General features: G+C 34.4%; 2 protein-coding genes across 2 annotated transcripts; one reads left to right on the forward strand and one right to left on the reverse strand.

Annotated features, from left to right (window-relative positions):
• Positions 1-1,878: 1,878 nt before the first annotated feature.
• AGL15 (AGAMOUS-like 15) lies at positions 1,879-8,492 on the forward strand. The gene is made up of 8 exons (XM_059573090.2): positions 1,879-2,288; positions 4,120-4,195; positions 5,504-5,568; positions 5,762-5,861; positions 6,005-6,046; positions 6,593-6,634; positions 6,722-6,894; positions 7,893-8,492. The coding sequence occupies exons 1-8, from the start codon at positions 2,107-2,109 to the stop codon at positions 7,978-7,980; spliced, it is 768 nt and encodes a 255-aa protein (XP_059429073.1). The 5' UTR covers positions 1,879-2,106; the 3' UTR covers positions 7,981-8,492.
• A 2,671-nt stretch (positions 8,493-11,163) lies between these two features.
• Positions 11,164-12,399, reverse strand: LOC132173513 (UPF0496 protein 4-like). Its single transcript, XM_059585030.2, has one exon. The coding sequence runs from the start codon at positions 12,353-12,355 to the stop codon at positions 11,429-11,431; it is 927 nt and encodes a 308-aa protein (XP_059441013.2). The 5' UTR covers positions 12,356-12,399; the 3' UTR covers positions 11,164-11,428.
• Between the last annotated feature and the right edge of the window lie 6,886 nt (positions 12,400-19,285).

Raw genomic sequence — 19,285 nt, forward strand, 5'->3', positions numbered from 1 at the left:
TATGATAATAACTGGATTAATATGACAATGCCTATAAGTCTTTTGAACAGCCTTTATCAAAAAAAATAAAAATTTAAAGGCCGAATAGCACTGCCACATCAGCCTAGTTGTCTAAGAGTGGGATGAGATTTTAGTATTTATTACATGAATTTTGTGGAATATTTGTAGGATGTTTGTGTGATTGATATCAATATCATTACTCTTAAAAAAAAGAAAGAAAAAAAAAAAAGAATTGATCTAGGGTTTGGTTAACCATTGACCTAATTAACACAATTGATAAGAGGCTGGTATAGCAATAAATGAGTTTTTCTAAAAGTAGTATAGCACTAAAAGGGAATTTATATGCAGAGCAGAACAAAAGAGTCCACGCTAAAAAAAGAGGTTTACAAGAATAATGCTCTTGAGAAAATACAAATTGGCCATTAACTACCCATCTAAATTTGGCCACCCGACTGTAATATTCTGCAAGAGCTCTACCTAATCTGCCTAAAATCATTAAAACCCAAATAAAAACACCATAAGATTCATTACTTCTTCCAATCCTAAATGGGATAATTCTACATTAATAAAGGTTTATGCATAGTTTTCTTCTAATTCTACACTTTATATTCAACAATTTCTTTCAAAACAATTTATTAAACTGGCATTTGTTATTTAAGCGTGTGATTCTTATGTGCAATTTTAATTTTTATGCAGATAAGAATGTTCATGTTATTTTAATCCTATTAAAAATGCTTGAAATAAACAGTTTGAAAGAAAACTATCATTTCATAATACCTTGTGTTTCAAACTATTTATTTCATAATACCTTGTGTAATGCACTATCTGTATAAATTTACTGTTGGTAACTTTAATAGGAAAACTTCACTTACACCCCCTATGTTAGAAGTATAAGCAATTTTGCAATCGTAACCCTAAACTTTAAGAATTTACAATGCCGGTATCTCATATTTAAGCATCCTTTAATTTTACCACTTTTTTTCAATGAAAAATAAAAACACAGTGAAAATTTTGGTGACCCGCGGCCAAGTCTTGGGTAAGTCCAAGGCATTTTTGAATTTTTACTATTTTTTTTAAAAGGTCATTTTGGACATTTTAACAAAAAATTGGCGAAATTAAAAGGGCCTGAAGTATAAAATAACGACATTGCAAATTTTAAACTTTTAGATCATAAGTGCAAAACTGCTTATATTTCGGGAGTATAAGGGAAGTTTCCCCAACTTTTCTTCTCTAATTTACTTTAACAAAAAAATTATTCTCTAATTTTGGTGGAGTGATGCTATATGTAGCCAAAACACTAGATATGGAAAAACAAATCTGAAAGCCAAATGCCCACTTGCCCTCTAAATTTGGCAGGGGCTTTACTAAATGTAGCAAAAATAGAAAAAAGAAATACCAATAAATGAGGCAAATGGAGAACCAAAAGTTCAAACCATAGTGGGGCCCCAAAGACCAACATTACACCAAAACACTCTAAAAGTGGCAAGAGAAGCATGGACTCCTCCTAAAACAGCAAAGTACACAGAAAACCCACTACCCCAAGTCTCTAAAAATGGCAGTGGATTTGCTATATGTGGTAGCAGTATTAAACTACCATAAATGTATCAAATCAAAAAATTAAGAAATATTTTTTTAAAAAAAGAAAAAAAGAAAAATTGAAAACAAAAAAGAAATAGTGGGACCCAAAGAGATATTGTATTCTATAAAAACAAATAAAATATCGAGTGGGGCCCAAAAGAGACCCAATGACTCCAGAAGACTACTCCAAATGTGGCAAACAGAGTCATGCAAAAAACTCTAAATAGAATACAGAGCCATGCAAGGTTGCCGTTTCCAGTCTCTCGCCATTTGGGATAAAAACGCTCTCTTTCTCTCTCTTTCTCTCTCTTTCTTTCTCTCACGCCTCTCTATCTTCTCCTCCCTCTAAATTTAGCAACCCTCTCCACCTTTCCCAAGTTTAGCAGGGAACCCCAAAAAGCCAAAAGCCAAAGGAAGCTCCTTTTTCAGAGAAATGAGCAGAGGCTCTATAATTGACAGCAATTAGTTTGGGTTTTCTGGGTTTTTAGAGGTTTTGATCAATTGGGTTTGTGGGGCTTGAAGCAAGAAATGGGTCGAGGGAAGATTGAGATTAAGAGAATCGAGAATGCCAATAGCAGGCAAGTCACATTCTCAAAGAGACGTGCTGGCCTTCTCAAGAAGGCTCAGGAGCTCGCTATTCTCTGTGATGCCGAGGTTGCTGTTATTATCTTCTCCAATACTGGCAAACTCTTTGAGTTTTCTAGTTCTGGGTAAGTATCAGTTTTTGTTCTTAATTTTTTTGATCTACTTTAAAAATTTTATTTTTAGATGTTTGCATGTGTTTATCGTTTGTTATGTTTGTTTGGATGTGCTCTGTTTTTTTTCAGAATATTTTTTTATGGTTGGATTGGTATATTCTGTTTGATTATTTTTGTTTTTCTTTTTTCCTAAATTTTGAACAAAATTTTTTATAGCTTAAATGGTCTTCAAGGTCACGTTTTTATGAGCTTTAATATAAAATTGTAGGTCTCTTGAATTTGTCCCCCCACTCTGTTGCATTTCATTTTCTATTTTTTTTTATTTGGTCTTTCAGTAGATTTTGCTGAAGTTTATTAGATTTATGTAGAAATTTTGAATTTTGCACTTGCTTGCATGTGTTTGTTGATTATATCTGCTGTCTCTTTTCTATGATGTTTGAAGTGATCTACATCTCATCTCCCCCCCACCAATGACCAGTCAGATTCTAGTGAACTCTACTTGACTTATGAAGGGAATGTTTTATCTATATTTTTATATTCTCCTATTTGTTGATCTGTACCTTTTTTATTCTATTGTTGTGAAAACCAAATATTGGAAATTTACTTGGTTTTATTGGGATATTCTGACTGCTTTTTATCGATGTTGAGATATTGAATTGTTCTATTACTTGTCTCAAAAAAAAAAAAAAAAAAAAATTGCATTGGGATTTTGGATTATTTTACTTTTCAAATAATGCTAACTTTTAGCCCTCAAGAATTTTTTTTTTAGAATTTACTAGAAAATAAGTTGTTCTTTGGACTCTATTATTTTTTAGTAATGTCAGTTGCTTGAACTGTTCTTCTCTACCCGACTTTAAGGAACCCAGATATAATTGCATGCCTCCATGTGTAATGTATTTATTGATTAAGGCACAAACGCTCAAGTTGAAATAGGCTTGTTCCAACATGCTCAACAGAGATATTGAGTTGTAATCAGAATCCCATAACTGGACTCTTACTTTCCTCTGCTCCTTTTCCTCCTCATTGCCTACTTAACTTATCGACTTCGTAGAAACTCTAAATTTAGTTTGAACCATGCCTCTTTATTTGTTGTGTTCCCATATTTTATTTGACTTGGATTTTTACCATAATTTGTTCGATGTGCCTTTTTTCCAATAAGAGATTCTAGTTGGCTTGATGTTGGGTGGTTGTGCCTCTAAACTTCTCAGATAGCTGGATGTTGGCAGTAGTAGATGTTGAAATGTTCTGAGAGCCCTGGCTATGTACCAGAAACTAGCCTGTGCAAGAGACTAGAGAACTTAAATAGGTGTAGCTCATTGTGAATTATGCTATGATCCCCATTGACTTATTGACCTTGCAGAGGCAAGCCTCCAATCTGTATTTGACAGTGATTGCTGCATATGGTTGCTTTAGGCCTGCATTCTAGTATTCCAGTTGCAAGCTTCCTGCCAATCAATTGCCTACAGAAGGCCTAATGGGCCTCCTTCATATGTTGTTGACCCCCTTTCCCAATATTGTGCTCTTGAACCCTCGTTCTGTATGCCCTTGTCCTTCCTTACAAGTTGCACTATTCCCTCTTGAGAGAGAGAGAGAGAGAGAGAGAGAGAGCAAACCAGTCTATTCTTTGGAAGAAATTAAAGTTGCCTTGTTCGCCCTTGGAGGGGAGAACAGGAAAACACTGAATAAGAAGGCAAAACAAAGCATTTTAGCCATTTTTCTTTGCCATGATGACTATGTACATTATACGAATGAATTCGGCACATGGAGTAGGAAGAAGAGATGCCTTGTTTCTTATAATGTAGTCTAATTATTAGTTATGTTCATTTACTCTTATGTTTTGCAGTATGAAGGGAACACTTTCAAGATACAACAAGTGTCTGGAGTCTCCTGAGGCTGCTGTAGTAGAATTCAGAGCAGAGGTACTCTGTCGTACATGTTTAGAGTTTTTTCATCTGTTTTTTATTTTTTATTTTTAAGTCTTGTGGAATTTAGTTGTTGATGGACAAGTTTGTTAATTTGTTGTCTTTTAGCTTTTGTCGTGATAACTCTTGCTTGCCCTTCCCTGTGTTAGTGAGGCTCTTGTTTATTATAGACTTCAACAAAACAGAATAAAATTTAAAACATCTATGTCATTGGTCCAAATTATTTCTTTCATGAGAAACTCTAAAAGTGTGCTTTTGACAGAACCAAGTGGATGTATTCAGTGGAAAAAATTGTTATCATATATAGGTATGTCACATTCTAGGGGATATCTTGTGTTTGATAAATAGGTATGTCTTCTTCTATTGAATGTATACCAGTTTGTTTATTAATCAGGGTTGAAAGGTAAAGTGTGTACATGTAAATTCTAAATTTTAAGTTTCAGTTTCTTGTAAATTTTTTCCAATTATTGCACCAAATAAAAGGATTCAAAACTAATTATAATTAAAAAGGGGAAAAATATCATATGCATTTATCTCAATATTCTTATCAACACTTCAAATTAAAAGAAAAGGACATGGTTTAGATCTTCAATTTTCAGCTCCATTCTTCATGGGTGAATGATGATGATGGCAATGATGGTAGTACCAAACCAATTTATTTATGGGATTATGCATGTTCTCTCTCTTTCAATTAAACTCTATTATATTGAAGATTGGAGAGGAAATCAGAGTGGTTTGCTTCCAAATCATAATCCGTATGATCACTATAACTCAGATGGAAGGATCCTAAGCCGATGGATGAGCCATTTGAAGACTGTTTCATGCCATTACATATTTGCTTCCAGTTTTGTTGGACACCAATACTGACAAGACACTTCTTGAGAACCCTGGCAGATTTGGAGCTTCTACCCAAGCAAGCTAGTTTAGTTGACAATATAATATAGCGTGATAATTTGCTATATTCTTGAAGTGGCATATTATTTTTAACAATGTAATAAAATTTTGAGATAGATAATAGTTACATATAACTTATTGAAAAGTGAGCTGTTGAAATGATTTTATGCTCTTCGCATTGAACCACACATAGTTATGTCTTGTCTCATGCTTTGGTTCTAACTCTTCATATAGGGTCCCGGCACGGATATCTGCTTTTGATTGTACTTTTATCTGGTTTATATATTAAAATATTAATTTTCGTGTACCCTTTTATCATATGCTTCCTTGAGTAGTTTTGTCTGCTCTCTTGGATAGTATCCTCTAAAGTCATGTGTGGATTGATGCATTGGACTATACTTTTGTCTTCAGAAGCAAGATTCAAAGGAGTTGGATGTTCTAAAAGATGAAATTGCAAAGCTACAGAGGAAACAATTGTATGTAATCAGTAATCTTTATACTTTATGTGCACTAGGATTGCGCCCTTTGGCGCTTTTGATATGTAACATTACTTATAAAAAAAAATGTAATCAGCAATCTTTAAATTATTTGGGCTTCTAATTATTTAGATTTATTGAGTAATGCAAGTCCTATTATGTATGATATTTTTTTGTTGTTTTGATTATGTAGACGGTTGACGGGTAAGGACATGACTGGCTTGAGCTTAAAAGAATTGCAGCACCTTGAACAGCAGTTAAGCGAAGGGTTATTGTCTGTGAAGGAGAGAAAGGTTCTGTGAATTTATATTTGTCTTTGGTTTTTCTCAAAGATTTTATTTTATGAGTTTTGTCCAAATATCAGATTATGTGGTTGTAACCAATACTTAATTATTTGAGGGTCTGAAAGGCCTTTAATATTTTTCTTTCATTTCAGGAGCAATTACTGATGGAGCAGCTGGAGGAATCAAGAATGCAGGTATTTTGGATCCCTTATATAATTTGCAAGTCTTCATTTGATCTGAAAGCCATAATCTTTTACGACGGAGTCTGAAAGTCATAATCTCAAGTAACAACCTTTTGTGAATAAAAGAAACAACTATACCTTTGTTGTACAGCAGTCTTGAGCCTATTCTAGATTCTGCTAGCACATGAGAGGAGAGGTGTCATCTTAGGGTTTCTTTATATTTGTTTAAAATGATTAAAGCTTACTTATTCCTGAACTAAGGTTAAGGCTTATAGCATTAGGAAATCTCTTCTCCCCTTTACAATTATGTAAAACATTCAGTTTTTCCTCAAGTCAATACTTCAAAGTGGCTTGGCAAGTTGCATTCGTGGTAAAAGTTGGAAGCATGCCATGCTCTTTCCTGGCGTAGGTCTTAGGTTCATACCTTACTAAGCCAATAATAATAATAATAATAATAATAATAATAATAATAATAATAAAATCTTTTATTTCTGCTCATGAAAAAGGGAAATCTATAACTCTTTTTTGAATAATTACTTTGTTTAATTCTGTTTTCAGGAGCAACGGGCTACGCTGGAGAATGAAACTTTGCGCAGACAGGCAATTCAATATTCTTGTTCATGAACATCTGAGTTTCTGATGTTCACTTGTCTTTCAATGATTATTTTTGTCTGCTATGTATTGTAGGTTGAGGAGCTTCGAGGTTTTTTTCCACCAACTGACCAGCCAGTCCCATCTTATCGCGAATATTACCCTGTAGAAAGGAAGAATACCCTTGCCAATCATAGTGTTTTGAGTCCTGATGTGCCAAGCAACTACCAAATTGAGAGAGAGGATTCAGACACTACCTTGCATTTGGGGTACTGGTCTTTTCTTACTTCAAACTTAGCCCTTAACTAAATTGCAATATGCTGCAGCCTCTCTACACCTCTGGACTAAAGTGCGTTGTTTAAGAGTACATCTAGATAATGACTTTGTTAAATGACCCCTTATCCCAAAAACTTAAGTTGATATAAAATGATTGATTTAATCATTTTTAATTAATATTCTAGCATTCCTCCTCACATGTAACTTAATAAATTAGGCCTAACAGAATTGATGGAGACAAGATTTGAACTCACGACCTCTGCTTTGATACCACGTTAAATCACCACTTATTCCAAAAGTTTAAATTGATAAAAAATAATTGATTTAATCATTTAATTAATATTCTAACAAACTTTGGAATTGTGTTATCTAATTTTGGTTATTTGAACTACTTACTGGGCTTCAAAATCAAGTTTAAGTTACACAACTCTAGTTGCATTTCCTCACATATAAAACTTGAATATTGACATAGATGGAACTTGGAAATCATAGAATGATGCAATGATTCCATACAGGGTCTTGGTTGGCATATTTTGTTAGCTTTGTTCCCAATCATGCTTAAGTTAAAAAAAAAGCCTAATTTGGCTACATAATTCCTTTTTGCCAGGCAGCCCCTATCTAGTTCTATCTTAAATGTAATACCACTGGGAAAGGAAAGTGCTAGCTTAAGATCACAGAATAGGCTGTTTGCTAAGGATTGGCTAATGGTTTTGCCCGTGTTGTCTACCTAATGCTACCTCCTTCCTCCTAGGCCTGCAATTATGTATTCATGTAAAAGGTAGGGTTCTAAGTATGACATGGAAGACAAGGAAGGCATGACATAGATGATATTTACCTTCATTTCTCATATTATTTTCCTGATAAGTCTTTTTCTCAGTTTCGGTTAACTTATGCTCGGATATTCTTGGAAGATATGATTTGATATTTGTTGCTTCTATTAAATTCTCATTATGCTACTTCATAGGCTCACATTTACTCTTCATGCTACCAGGTTGCCAACTGATGTTTATCGCAAGAAAAAGAAACCTGAGAGAGAAACCCCTTCCAATGATTCAGGGAGTCAAATGGGCCTCTTCTGATCTCTTTATTCCTGGCCATCTTGTTCTGCTTGCATTAGAAACGACAGCACTGAAATGAACTTGATACAGTTGAGTGTAGTTTAGTTGTTAATGCCTCATTTTAAGCAATATAAAGAATAGAAGGATCCTTAGGTGACCCAAAATCATCAAAGTGGATATATAGATGTTTCCTTTTAGGAGGTTTGGCTAATGGAGATGCAAAATGTTATAGGTAGTTTTTACCAGCCTTTGAAGCAATGGACATGTACATTGCAAATTATAGTAGTAGCTTTCTGTTTTAGTGTACCTTAGAAGGGGTTTGTAGTCTTGTATTTTCTGTTGCAAATTTATCTTTTCTCTCTTCTCAATATTCTGGCTACATTTCCCCCATGTGCACTTGGAGGCTAGGCTTGAATGATTGCTTTAGATTCCAACCTTTTTTTTTCCTCTGTTCCAAAGACATATTAACATCCCATGTAAGATGCATGAAGCATTCTTTGAATTATAATAACCTGACAACAACCAAGAGAAGGCACCGACGATTATGAGCTCACATCCCACATTTATGTTGTGTGTCTATATATATATATATATATCAAGGGCCGGAAGGCATATATACAAGCTCTTGATCCACGATTAATAAAAAAAAAAAAAAGGATCTTTTGTTGTTACAATTTCAATCTTATATAACCTTCTCTTTGTTGGATTCATATTAGATCTACTCTAGATCTAAGTTCTCCTCACGGCATCAGATGGATTCGAGAATGAAATCATCATCTAAATCATTTGGAAAATGACTTGATATGTAAGGAATTACATGTTTTCATCGGTGTGTGTGTGATAGTTATGAGATAAAAAATTAGTATCTTGCAGTATTAAATATATTTGGACTTGGCCTGGCTCAAAGTGACCGAGCTCACATGGACTTAAGCTGAAAGATTATATTATGTTTGTTAGGGACTAATTGTCATGTAATGTTAATTTACATCATATAAAGTTTTTATTTAAATTGGGTTGAAGAAATTTCTTCAATTCAATTTATTAAATTCAAATGCATTCGAGAATCACATGCTCTAAGAATATATGTCAATTCAATAAATTGGGTTGAATGAATTTCTTCCAAACCAGTGTCGACCAAATCTTTGTCCTCTTACATTATACAGAATTATGCATCTTTTTACAGAGTATTGATTGGACCAAGGATTATTACTTCGGTTATATTTGTTGATTTTAAAATTGTTATTTAACTTGTACTAGATCTGAAAAAGCAAACTTCAATGATGGGCCAGGTCAAAGCCGGTTTAACTTCTAATAGTCAAGATGAAGGGCGGGCCCCAAATGTTCTATAGATGGGCAGGGCTAATAGGGCCACGCAAAGGGTATAAACTTAATGGACAAGGACAGTTGTTTAATTTCAATTGGACTGGACCCGAATTCGGTTAGGGTTATTAAAGGCCGGTTTACCAGACTCGACCCGCACCATGTATATAGCCCTCTCTTTCCCTCCAAATATAAGTTTATATATTTGTTTGGATTAAATTTTCTTTGACCTACTTTAATAAGTGTTAAGTGTTATCTCTTACATATTTTTTTAATATTTTAAGCGTCATTTATTGTCATTTCATTAATCTAATAACACAAACATTAATTTTTTAGAAATTCAAAAATGTTAAATGACACTTATTACTTATTAGAATAGGTTTAAAGAAATTTTTTTCGAACCCTTGGAAGTAATTTGTGTCCATTTATATATAGTACAGTGACAGACTCTGCAGCTTGCAATAGTTATAAAACGTGTCAGGCCAGTCTCTGCTTGACACGTGTCTCCCTGTCTGCAACCTCAGGCGGCAACCAGCGTGCCTGCTGCCTTGCCTTCACGAGAAAGGCGTGAGGTAGTAATTTATAATTTATACCTTGCCTTCACGAGAAGGGCGTGATGTAGTAATTTATAATTTATAAAAGGTAAAAGATGAGAGTTGAGAGACAGAGAGAGAGAGAGAAGAGAAGAGAGGGAGAAACATAAAGAGATTGGGAGAAAGACGAGATCAAGAGTGAGGGAGAGAGACCCAGCTCGAGAGAGCTGAGACCGAGTGAGGGGGAGGAGAGTGGAGAGAGAGAGCGAGAGAAAAGAATACGTAGGAAAGAATAGGAATTGATTTCTTGAGTGGTTCTTAGGTGTTTTGGTTCTTTTTATTCTACGTTGCTTTGATTTATGAAGGTAATATCAATTTTTTTTTTCTTTAATCATGTAACAGAAAAAAAATCGAAAGTCAAACCATACCGAGAAAAGCAATATTGGGAACATTCTTACCGTTCACAATATGCTTTCACCAAAAATTTATTTTTTTACTCTTAAGGGAATTAGCGGTTTTGGGAAAGGTTGTCGTGGTAAGAAACTTTTCATTATTATCGATCGAGAGAAGGAAAGAGACCTATGAAGAGGTAGGAAGAGATAGGAAGAGAGACGAAGAATCGATCGGATGGGCTTTTATGTATATAATGCCAATTAAGTACATGAAACAAAAAACAACAGAAAGCCACAACTAACATATAACAAAGTGAAAGCAATTTGGGAGCCTTGCTTGGAATGTGTAATTAATTTGAATAATATTCTCCAAGATCCTAGCTATTACCATTAGTCTATTATTATCCCCATAATCCCGGATTAAACCGTATTTTGCCGACACAAAAATCAGCCCAAAAGAGCTTCAATCATAGATTGTGTTATACTTTTACTAGAGTTTTTTTTTTTTTTTTTTAGGATCATATGTGGACTTGTACACGTCGAAATACAGTGGCAAGAGACTCACATCGTGGAAAATGCTAGCTTGGCATCAGTTGGTTGTGGGTTTGTAGGTTTGCAAACTGCACATGTATGGCTACGGAAATTAACTTAATTATGTTTAACTTAATGTTTGTGATATGCAATTATATTTTACTAGTTATGCAAATCAAGTTAATTATTATTATTGAATGACTAAGATTTGTCTAATGTTTGGATGCTCTAATGTAGAGTCCCCTGCACTCATTCTCTTCGAAATTATAAACAAAACAATTTTTTTTTTTCCTGCTTAAAGAAAATATAACAATAGTTGATCCAAGTTGATCAATTTTCATTGATCAACTGTTCGTTTATTTTGGTAGATACAGAGCATTTGTTGTTCAAAAAACAAATCATTAATATATACATATAACTTCAATGAAAATTACACAATCAAAAATACAAACTCTATACAAAAAAAAAATTGTACATATGTTGCCCACGAGGCTCGCCTTGTTTGGTTAGTACTATGAGATCGGCTGTTGGAGTCTTACCTCAACCGAAACATGGTTCTTGTGAGCAGGGTCATGTATATGGGGTTTTACTGACAAGGATGGTCAAAAATAGTCCTACCTTGAAGGGATCCCACATCATAAATTAAAAAGAAGAAAGAAAAGAAAAATAAAATGAAATAAAATACATATGTTGCTATTCCTTCTGGTGTCGAAGGCAATCAACCAATTTATTTCTGGCAGCCAAAACCTCAGAGAAGAGATGATCAACCTCCTTCTGCAAACCGTCCACTAGTTTCTCATAGACCTCCAATTTTCCTTGCATTTCATGAGCTGCTTCGCTATATTTCCCGCTGACCAAGGCAGCAACCAAGCAAGAAACTGCATCATTCAGCTCTTCTACCTCCTTCAGAACACCTCCTTTCTGCATAACAATTTCACATATGCTGGAATCCAATTCAACAAAAGAAGAATTTTCCAACCCACCAACAGATTTTCTCATCTCCAAGTATGGCTTACTGTCACTGCATAAACAAGACAACACAATCCCACACACCCAGAATCCAATACTCCTCATGACTGTTAAAGCTTCATGCATAACCCCTTCCTCTCCAGAGCAAATCCTTTCTTTATTACCTTCACCTTCCTTTAATTCCTTGCTGACACTTCTTGGCTCCACTGATTTTAGACGCTCTATAGCCGAAGAAGGCGAATCCTCCACAAGGCTCAAAGCATGAGCAAGAGAAAGCCTGGCTTGTCCATGGTATGCAAGAGAGGAGCTAATAGAGTTGAAAAACTCCAGCAAAGTGAAGCTGTAGTTAAGATACTCTTCCACAGAAGCTTCTTCCCATTTACTAATGGGGTAGTCTATATCCACAACCAGCTTTGCAAAAGCTTTGTTGATGACAGGTATGAGGCCGAAACACAGTCGAATCCATGTCAAAGACAGGATTTCTGATCCGGGTTTCGGATTCGACTGCAGCTGGTTTATGCAACTGGAGACATTGGATCGAAAAGCCTGCAGAGAAGCCGATAAGGCTTCTGGTTGGCGGTGATCCGCGTGGTGGTGGTGATTCTCCAGCTTGGAGTAGAGCTTGCTAATTCTTTCTACCAAAAGAACCATTGACAGACAGAGTAGTGCAGAAATTATAGCTTTGAAAGTATGGTTTGTTGGGCAGTCTTTTTGAATGGTTGTTTATATAGAAGTTTGGCTGCTTTGTAAGAGCCCAAAAGTTGAAAAGGTTGTGTTGCTTTCACGTAACAGGCAGCAGTAAATAGTGGCAAAACAGTTGCTTGTTTGACACATTCTAGCCCTTTGAAAAATCGAATCTGTGGACATTGGGGGCTGGTCAAATGTGCTTATCACTATGTGTTTGATTCTCAGTTATCCTCAAACACGTTTTGGGAGAACATGTTCCACTTGGACCGCGTTGCCTTGCCGGCTAACCTGTGTTGAATTGACTGAGGAAGGATCTTATTGGAACATTCTCAGGTAAAATATAGAATATTAGTAGTAGCAATTCGTGTTTGTGTGTTGGATTTAGGTTGTATCGAAACATGAGTATAAGATTAAATAGATCAACTCTAATATGACTCATTTAATTAAACGGATCAAATATTTCAATCTTAACCCGCTAATTTTATATTTGAGATTGTGTCGAATTCGTAGATCAGGTTAAAAATTGTTGGTTCTAAATATATGACTTTTTGTCTATATATGTTGCAGCGTGCATCAATCTAAAGGATGCACCCACAGATTTGGTCAATGGCCTGCATCAGTATGAAGGATTTAAGGTCTAGGATGTGTGCTGTACAATACTTGCAAGGTGATGTGTCTTAATTTTAATTGATCTAATTTTAGTTGAACTCGACTCAAACCAAACCCACCATTAGGGTGACATTTATTTATCATTAACTCAGATTCCAATTGGTTAATTACTTTATAATCCCAAATTTGAATATTTAAGCTATAAGCTAGGTACAATAACTTGTTAGTTAAGATATGTTTGGTGTGTATATATATATATATATATATATATATATATATATATGAAACCCAATTCTTGTTCAAGTCGATTTTCAATATACAAAGTTTTTTTTTTTTTCCTAAATTGAATCAGAGAAATTGACATCTGTTCTTAAAACATGTAATCTTGATTGCATTTTTAATAGATTAAATGCATGTGAAAGTTACATATTTTAAAAATATATGTCAGTCTAATAGACTAAACCGAAAAAATTTCTCCAAGAAAATTTTTGTCAATCTGTGATTATGATGCAATTGGACACGTAATTAAGACCAAGTAGATAAAGGGTTTGGAGCCTATGACACGTCGTCTACAACTTGATGATTTCTTACATTGATGAGCTTGTGGGTTGGTTCCACGCCATAATCAAGCGTGTAAAAGGGCCTCTTTTTTGGTCGGTCCAATGCCTCTTTTTCTACATACTTTGCTTGTGTTTGGTCACTGGCTTTTGTTAAATTAATTAAGATGGCCACTTTGAGTTTGGGCTGGTATCTCTCCTTTTCAATTGCTTTAAAGGCATATGAAAGTGATATCAATTGCTTTTGACAGTTTTAATCAAAGTTGTATAAATGGTTGGAGATATTTTCTTCGATTTCGTCTATAAAATTGTTACGTGTCTTTTAGCATATGAGAGGAGTACATAATTTTTTAATATAACTATTAAGAAAAGCGTGTACTTTTTTACATGCTCAAAATATACATGACAGTTCTTTATATTAGATTGAAGGAAATTTCTTCGATTCAATTGGAAGAAAAAAAAATAGACTAGTAATGCTGAACTGAATCATATTGCGAACCAAAGAAATAGCATACTTTTTACGGGTTTTTTTTTTCTACCTTTTAACGGGGAGAACTTTGTATAATTCATTGAATAAGGAGGCATAAAACTACAGGCTTGGATTTGGATCGCTTGCAATGAGCTGCTTATATTTTATGGTACGTGCCTAAATTTAGATTAATTACAATGAACTATTTATATTGCATGCAATACGAGCAACTTTTTACACCCAATCTCCGTCCGCTATTTGCAACCATGACATGCATCGACTTCTATTAGAAACTAAATAGAGAATATACATGTTGCATTATATTAGTATTAGAACACTGCAATTAAATGGGCTGGGCTAAAAATTGCATCAAGACGCTGACAAGCCACCGCTGTATTGCTTATCATAATGTTATTGGACAGAATGGCCCAACTTCATTAAGCTTCTTGGACCCTCATAGAAATGGATTTGCAAAGGTCTTATATACAAACTTACCTAATATCTTGTCCAAGTAATTGGGTGTGGGCTTGAGTCCAGCCACTGGACAGCCCATTGCCACCCCAATCATTTACATTATCCCAACCCATTTATCTCCTTTTCAATTTGTGAAATTATCCCCCAAAATTACTATTAAAGTTGCAATATCCTCAGTTTTCACAAAAAAAATACCCATGATAAAAAATAAATAAATAAAAATCTTATGGTAAATGTACTTTTTTCCATTATTTTCCAATGGTAGAGAATCTTGATTCCCTTTACACACATATATATATATATATATATGGTATCTCCATTCAACATTTGCCTTCAATTATCCATAACAGCAATATAATAAGATTAATAGATTATTAAAATATAATAATATTTTTCCTAAAAGGAAGATACATTCCTTGCATGCTCTTCTCGGTCACCGCCCATCTTAGAGTTGGGTTATCATTGTTGGCCCATGCCTCAAGTAGTTTTTCCATTGTCTCACTCTCATCTTCTCCATTCTTCTTTTTTGTTCCTTTATTCAATCCCATGCTGCAGAATCAAACTCTTGGCGTCTTCCAGATTCTGTTAGAACAAACCATCCCAAGAAAAGGGCGTCATGCCTGCCCCTACATCTCAATCATTGCAATATTGCATCATAGTCCAAAATCAAAGTCAAAACTCTCCCATTTCTTTCTGTTAGAATATATTTAGAACTTTTTTTGATAGGGGTGAAAACCTTGTTGCGGTTAGTGGTTATTGATTATAACCGCTAACCGCAACTGGAGTCACCGGTTGGCTAAAGTATATAACCAATTCTGGTAATCACCTAGTTACCGGTTATGTAATGACCACCGGTTATCCGCACTGCTAACCAATTATTTGATCTATTTCCTAAAATGAAAACGAGGACCTAATTATTTTGTGGAAAATGTCTGGGAAATTGGAGCTTTTGCTTGGATCCCTCTCCAACTCAAGTGATGGTCTACCTGAGTGCCACGTGACACGACATAAGTTTAAGACCTTGCATTAGATTGTTAAGATAGAAGCTCATTGTAGCCCTCTTGTTGGAGTAATTTCATTATTCAAATTTAAAGTTTGTGCATATAACGATGTAAATAATGTCAATCTTAAAACGTGTTTTAAAAAAAATTAAATAATGTAGTTTCATGTATACAGTTAAATATACCAACTTAAAATCTGAATCGTGAAATGAATATTATCCCTTCTATGTGAATGGAGAAGATTCTAATCTCTTAGGAGGACCTTGGAACTTTTTGCCCATGAAATAGGCTTGGTGCCTTTTTGGAGGGAAACAAATGTAATGAGAAGACTTTTGTTTTGTCCTCTCTCTCTCTCTCTCTCTCTCTCTCTCTCAACCTAGAGAATCAAAGCTAGCTAGGCAATCACTTCTTCTTGTAGGTTGTTCATATCGTTTAAGTTGCATTCATTATTTTCATTCCTATAAACATTCATGAATGGGGCCAAGTCCAACCCACACAGATCAAATTATATAACATGTATGGCCAATCATCTTAGGGCAATGATTTCTTTCAAATTGGATTTTTAAAAAAACACTTCAATTCAGTCTACTAAATTGACACATGACTTCAGACCTCACATCTATTTTAAAAAATTCACATGAAAATCAGGAAATAAGATCATTTTTATTTCAAATGATGTGGCAACATATATACTATTCGGAGTACTACTACATGTTCATCTCCTATTTCACTCGCATACCGCTAGACTGATATGACAGTTCTCATCAATCCTTGGATCAACATTTATTAAAAAAGAAAAAAAAAAATCCAATGGCTGATAGGCACTACAACAGTAGCCCAGTAGTATGAGAGTGAGATGAGAGATGGATATTTAGAATTACACATACTATTAAATCTAATATGGACCATGAACCTAGCATCTCCATTTCACTTTTTGATATCATAATCACTTGCTAACTCTAAAGACATGTATCAGTTTAATAAACTAAATTGAAGAAATTTTCTCTAACTCAATTCTAAAACTGTTTTCATTCTCTTATATTTCTTCTTGGCATGCCTAGTTAGAGTCTATATGCAGAATTTTACACGTTGCTGTACGCAAATGTTCAATTATTGCAATGTCACTGATCGATCAAAGATGTTGTCTCAAACAAATGTTTTAAGGCATTAAATCACAATTTATCTCAAAAGTTTAATCTAACATTTCCTCTCACGTGGCTTAAGCATAACACATAAAATATTTAATTAAAATATTTTGTGGTGTTCTTGGGTTCCATCCCAAATATTCCATCCCTCTTTATATGTAACCCCACTATGTCTTACCTGTAATTGTTGCTGGCCCCTCAACTGTCGGGCTTTGATCAGAAAATACAAAAAAGTAGAACCTTTATTTATGAGATTGTGGACAACACAATTGTGGAAATAGGGTTTACCCAATCATTAGCATAATTTGATCAGCAGCAAATTATATCTTCGTGGCCACTATGAATACAAGGCATTTTATCGTCTAGGTTCGATTTTATTGTATCTAATGACATATATGGTGTCATATCATTTAAAAATCTTGTTAAGTCTTATTTGTTCTTGATGTCAGCCCTAAACCCTCCGGCATTGATTATAAAAGAAAAGAAAAAATTAGATCCTTCTTTTGTGAGATTGTGGACTAAGCAATTGTAGTGGAATTAGGGTTGCCCTATTAATTATCAGCATAATTTGATCAGCATCAAAATTATATCTTCAGTTTGAATCTTGACATGCTCGTGGCCGCTATGAATACAATGCATTTTATGGTCCAGGTTAGATTTTGTTGCATCTAATGCGTTCATAGTGCCACGTTATTTAAAAATCTTTAATATCGTAATAATATTAGGGGTGTCAAAAATTACCGGGGAACTGGAACCGGAACCGGAAAACCGGGAAACCGGGGTCCCGGTTCCGGTTCCGGTTTGAAAAATCTAAAAACCGGGTACCCCGGTTCCGGTACCGGTTTTTGGTACCTGGTTTTTACTGGGAATACCGGAACTGGGTTTGCATTTTATTTAATAATATTTATATATTATTATATTTATATATTAATATATATATTATATATATTAATATTTTTTACACTTAGGTTTAGGTTTAGGGTATTTTAAAAAATTAAATTTTTATTTCTAAGGCCCAAATAGGCAAAAACAATGATTTTTTTGGATTTTTGGACTTTTTAAGGTTTATTTTTTAATTATTTGGAACAATCACAACAAAGCCCCTTTAATTTAGACAAAGAAACTAATAAATTTTTTAAAAAATAGGCCAACTTATGAAAAAAAAAAAATTGGCTTATTTTAGGCCCAATACCTAAAATAAGCCCAAAAATCAATTTTTTTAAAAAACCAGTTACCGGACCGGGTAATACCGGAACCGGCCGGTAACCGGGACTCCGGTTAACCGGGGTCCCGGTTCCAGTTCCGGTTTCTCAAAATTGAGAACCGGGGTACCCCGGTTCCGGTTCCGGTTTTGGCCAAAAACCGGAAAATCGAACCGGGTTGACACCCCATTATAATATATATTCGTTGGATAGCAACATATATACCATTTTCAAGTAAATTAGAGAGAACCCTGATGTTAAAGTTTTGTTGCATTGAAACAATAACTAACAAAGCTTTAAGAGAGCTTGATGTAGTGTAAAATCCAGGCCATTTTATAGCATTCAATATAAATTTGACACATTAAGTTAAAACACTAAATACAATGGAAATAAAAACATCGTATTTTTATTTCAAATCAATCCCACAGACTTTTCCATTCGTTATAACCGAACGCCCACCACCCCCCACCTACATCCGAGCCCTAAACATCGGAGTTTCGAAAACCAACAAAGATGGTAGCTCCAATAGTTTTATCAATGAATATTTTGTTAAGAGAAGAAAATTTGTTTGGTATGAAGGGTCTTAATTTTTTTTCGGTGTTTCAAGTTAAAATATATACTTCCTATTAAAAGGTGAAAATATCCGATTTAGTTATTCTCAAGCATTAATCATAGAAACTCTTTTGGTATCTTCTGGATTCTGTTAGAAAAAAATATAAGAAAATTTCAAATAGAATATAAGTAAAACAAAACCATCCAAAGGAATCGCAACCCACTAGTCATTGTAAAAATCTAATCAATCCAAGATTCCCTACTGTTTTCCTTTGGAGATGGGCCTCAACATCTCAATCATTGCATCAGAGTCAAAACTCTCCCATTCCTCTGTTTTGGTCCCCCTTGATAACGTAATTTACTTATTTATTTATTTTTATTCCATTTCCTAAAAAGAAAAGGACCCTTATTAATGTTATGTTTGGCCTTATCTTTTAGAGGTCTATCTCATGGTGGTAGACCTCTAAATAGAGTAAGGTATGTGGTCATGTTATCAAGCGACGTGTTTGGTATAACTTCTTTATTTTTTAAGTGATTAACATTTAAGTGTAGGTCACATCAATCGTTATAAAATAAATGTGAAGAGTAACGCATAACATGGACGCTAGTGCAAGTGGGTTGGGCTCACAAGGGCATACTATTAATTCTAGGGCTTACTTTTCATGCTATGCATTTTTCTTCTTATCTCTAAAAGTGAAATGTGTTGAAACTTGAAAATACATGTATTTTTCACCATGATCACAATATATATATATATATATATATATATAGGCTTAAGTTCCATCATTGAGAAGCGTCTTTAGGGCTCTACATGCATCTTTAATGCATTAGATTGTATTGTATTATAGTATTTATAAGGCAATCTACTAAGGAAAATCTAGATTT

This window comes from Corylus avellana, chromosome 2, assembly GCF_965113065.1.
Source record: "Corylus avellana chromosome 2, dhCorAvel1.hap1.2, whole genome shotgun sequence".
NCBI classification, from domain to species: Eukaryota; Viridiplantae; Streptophyta; class Magnoliopsida; order Fagales; family Betulaceae; genus Corylus; species Corylus avellana.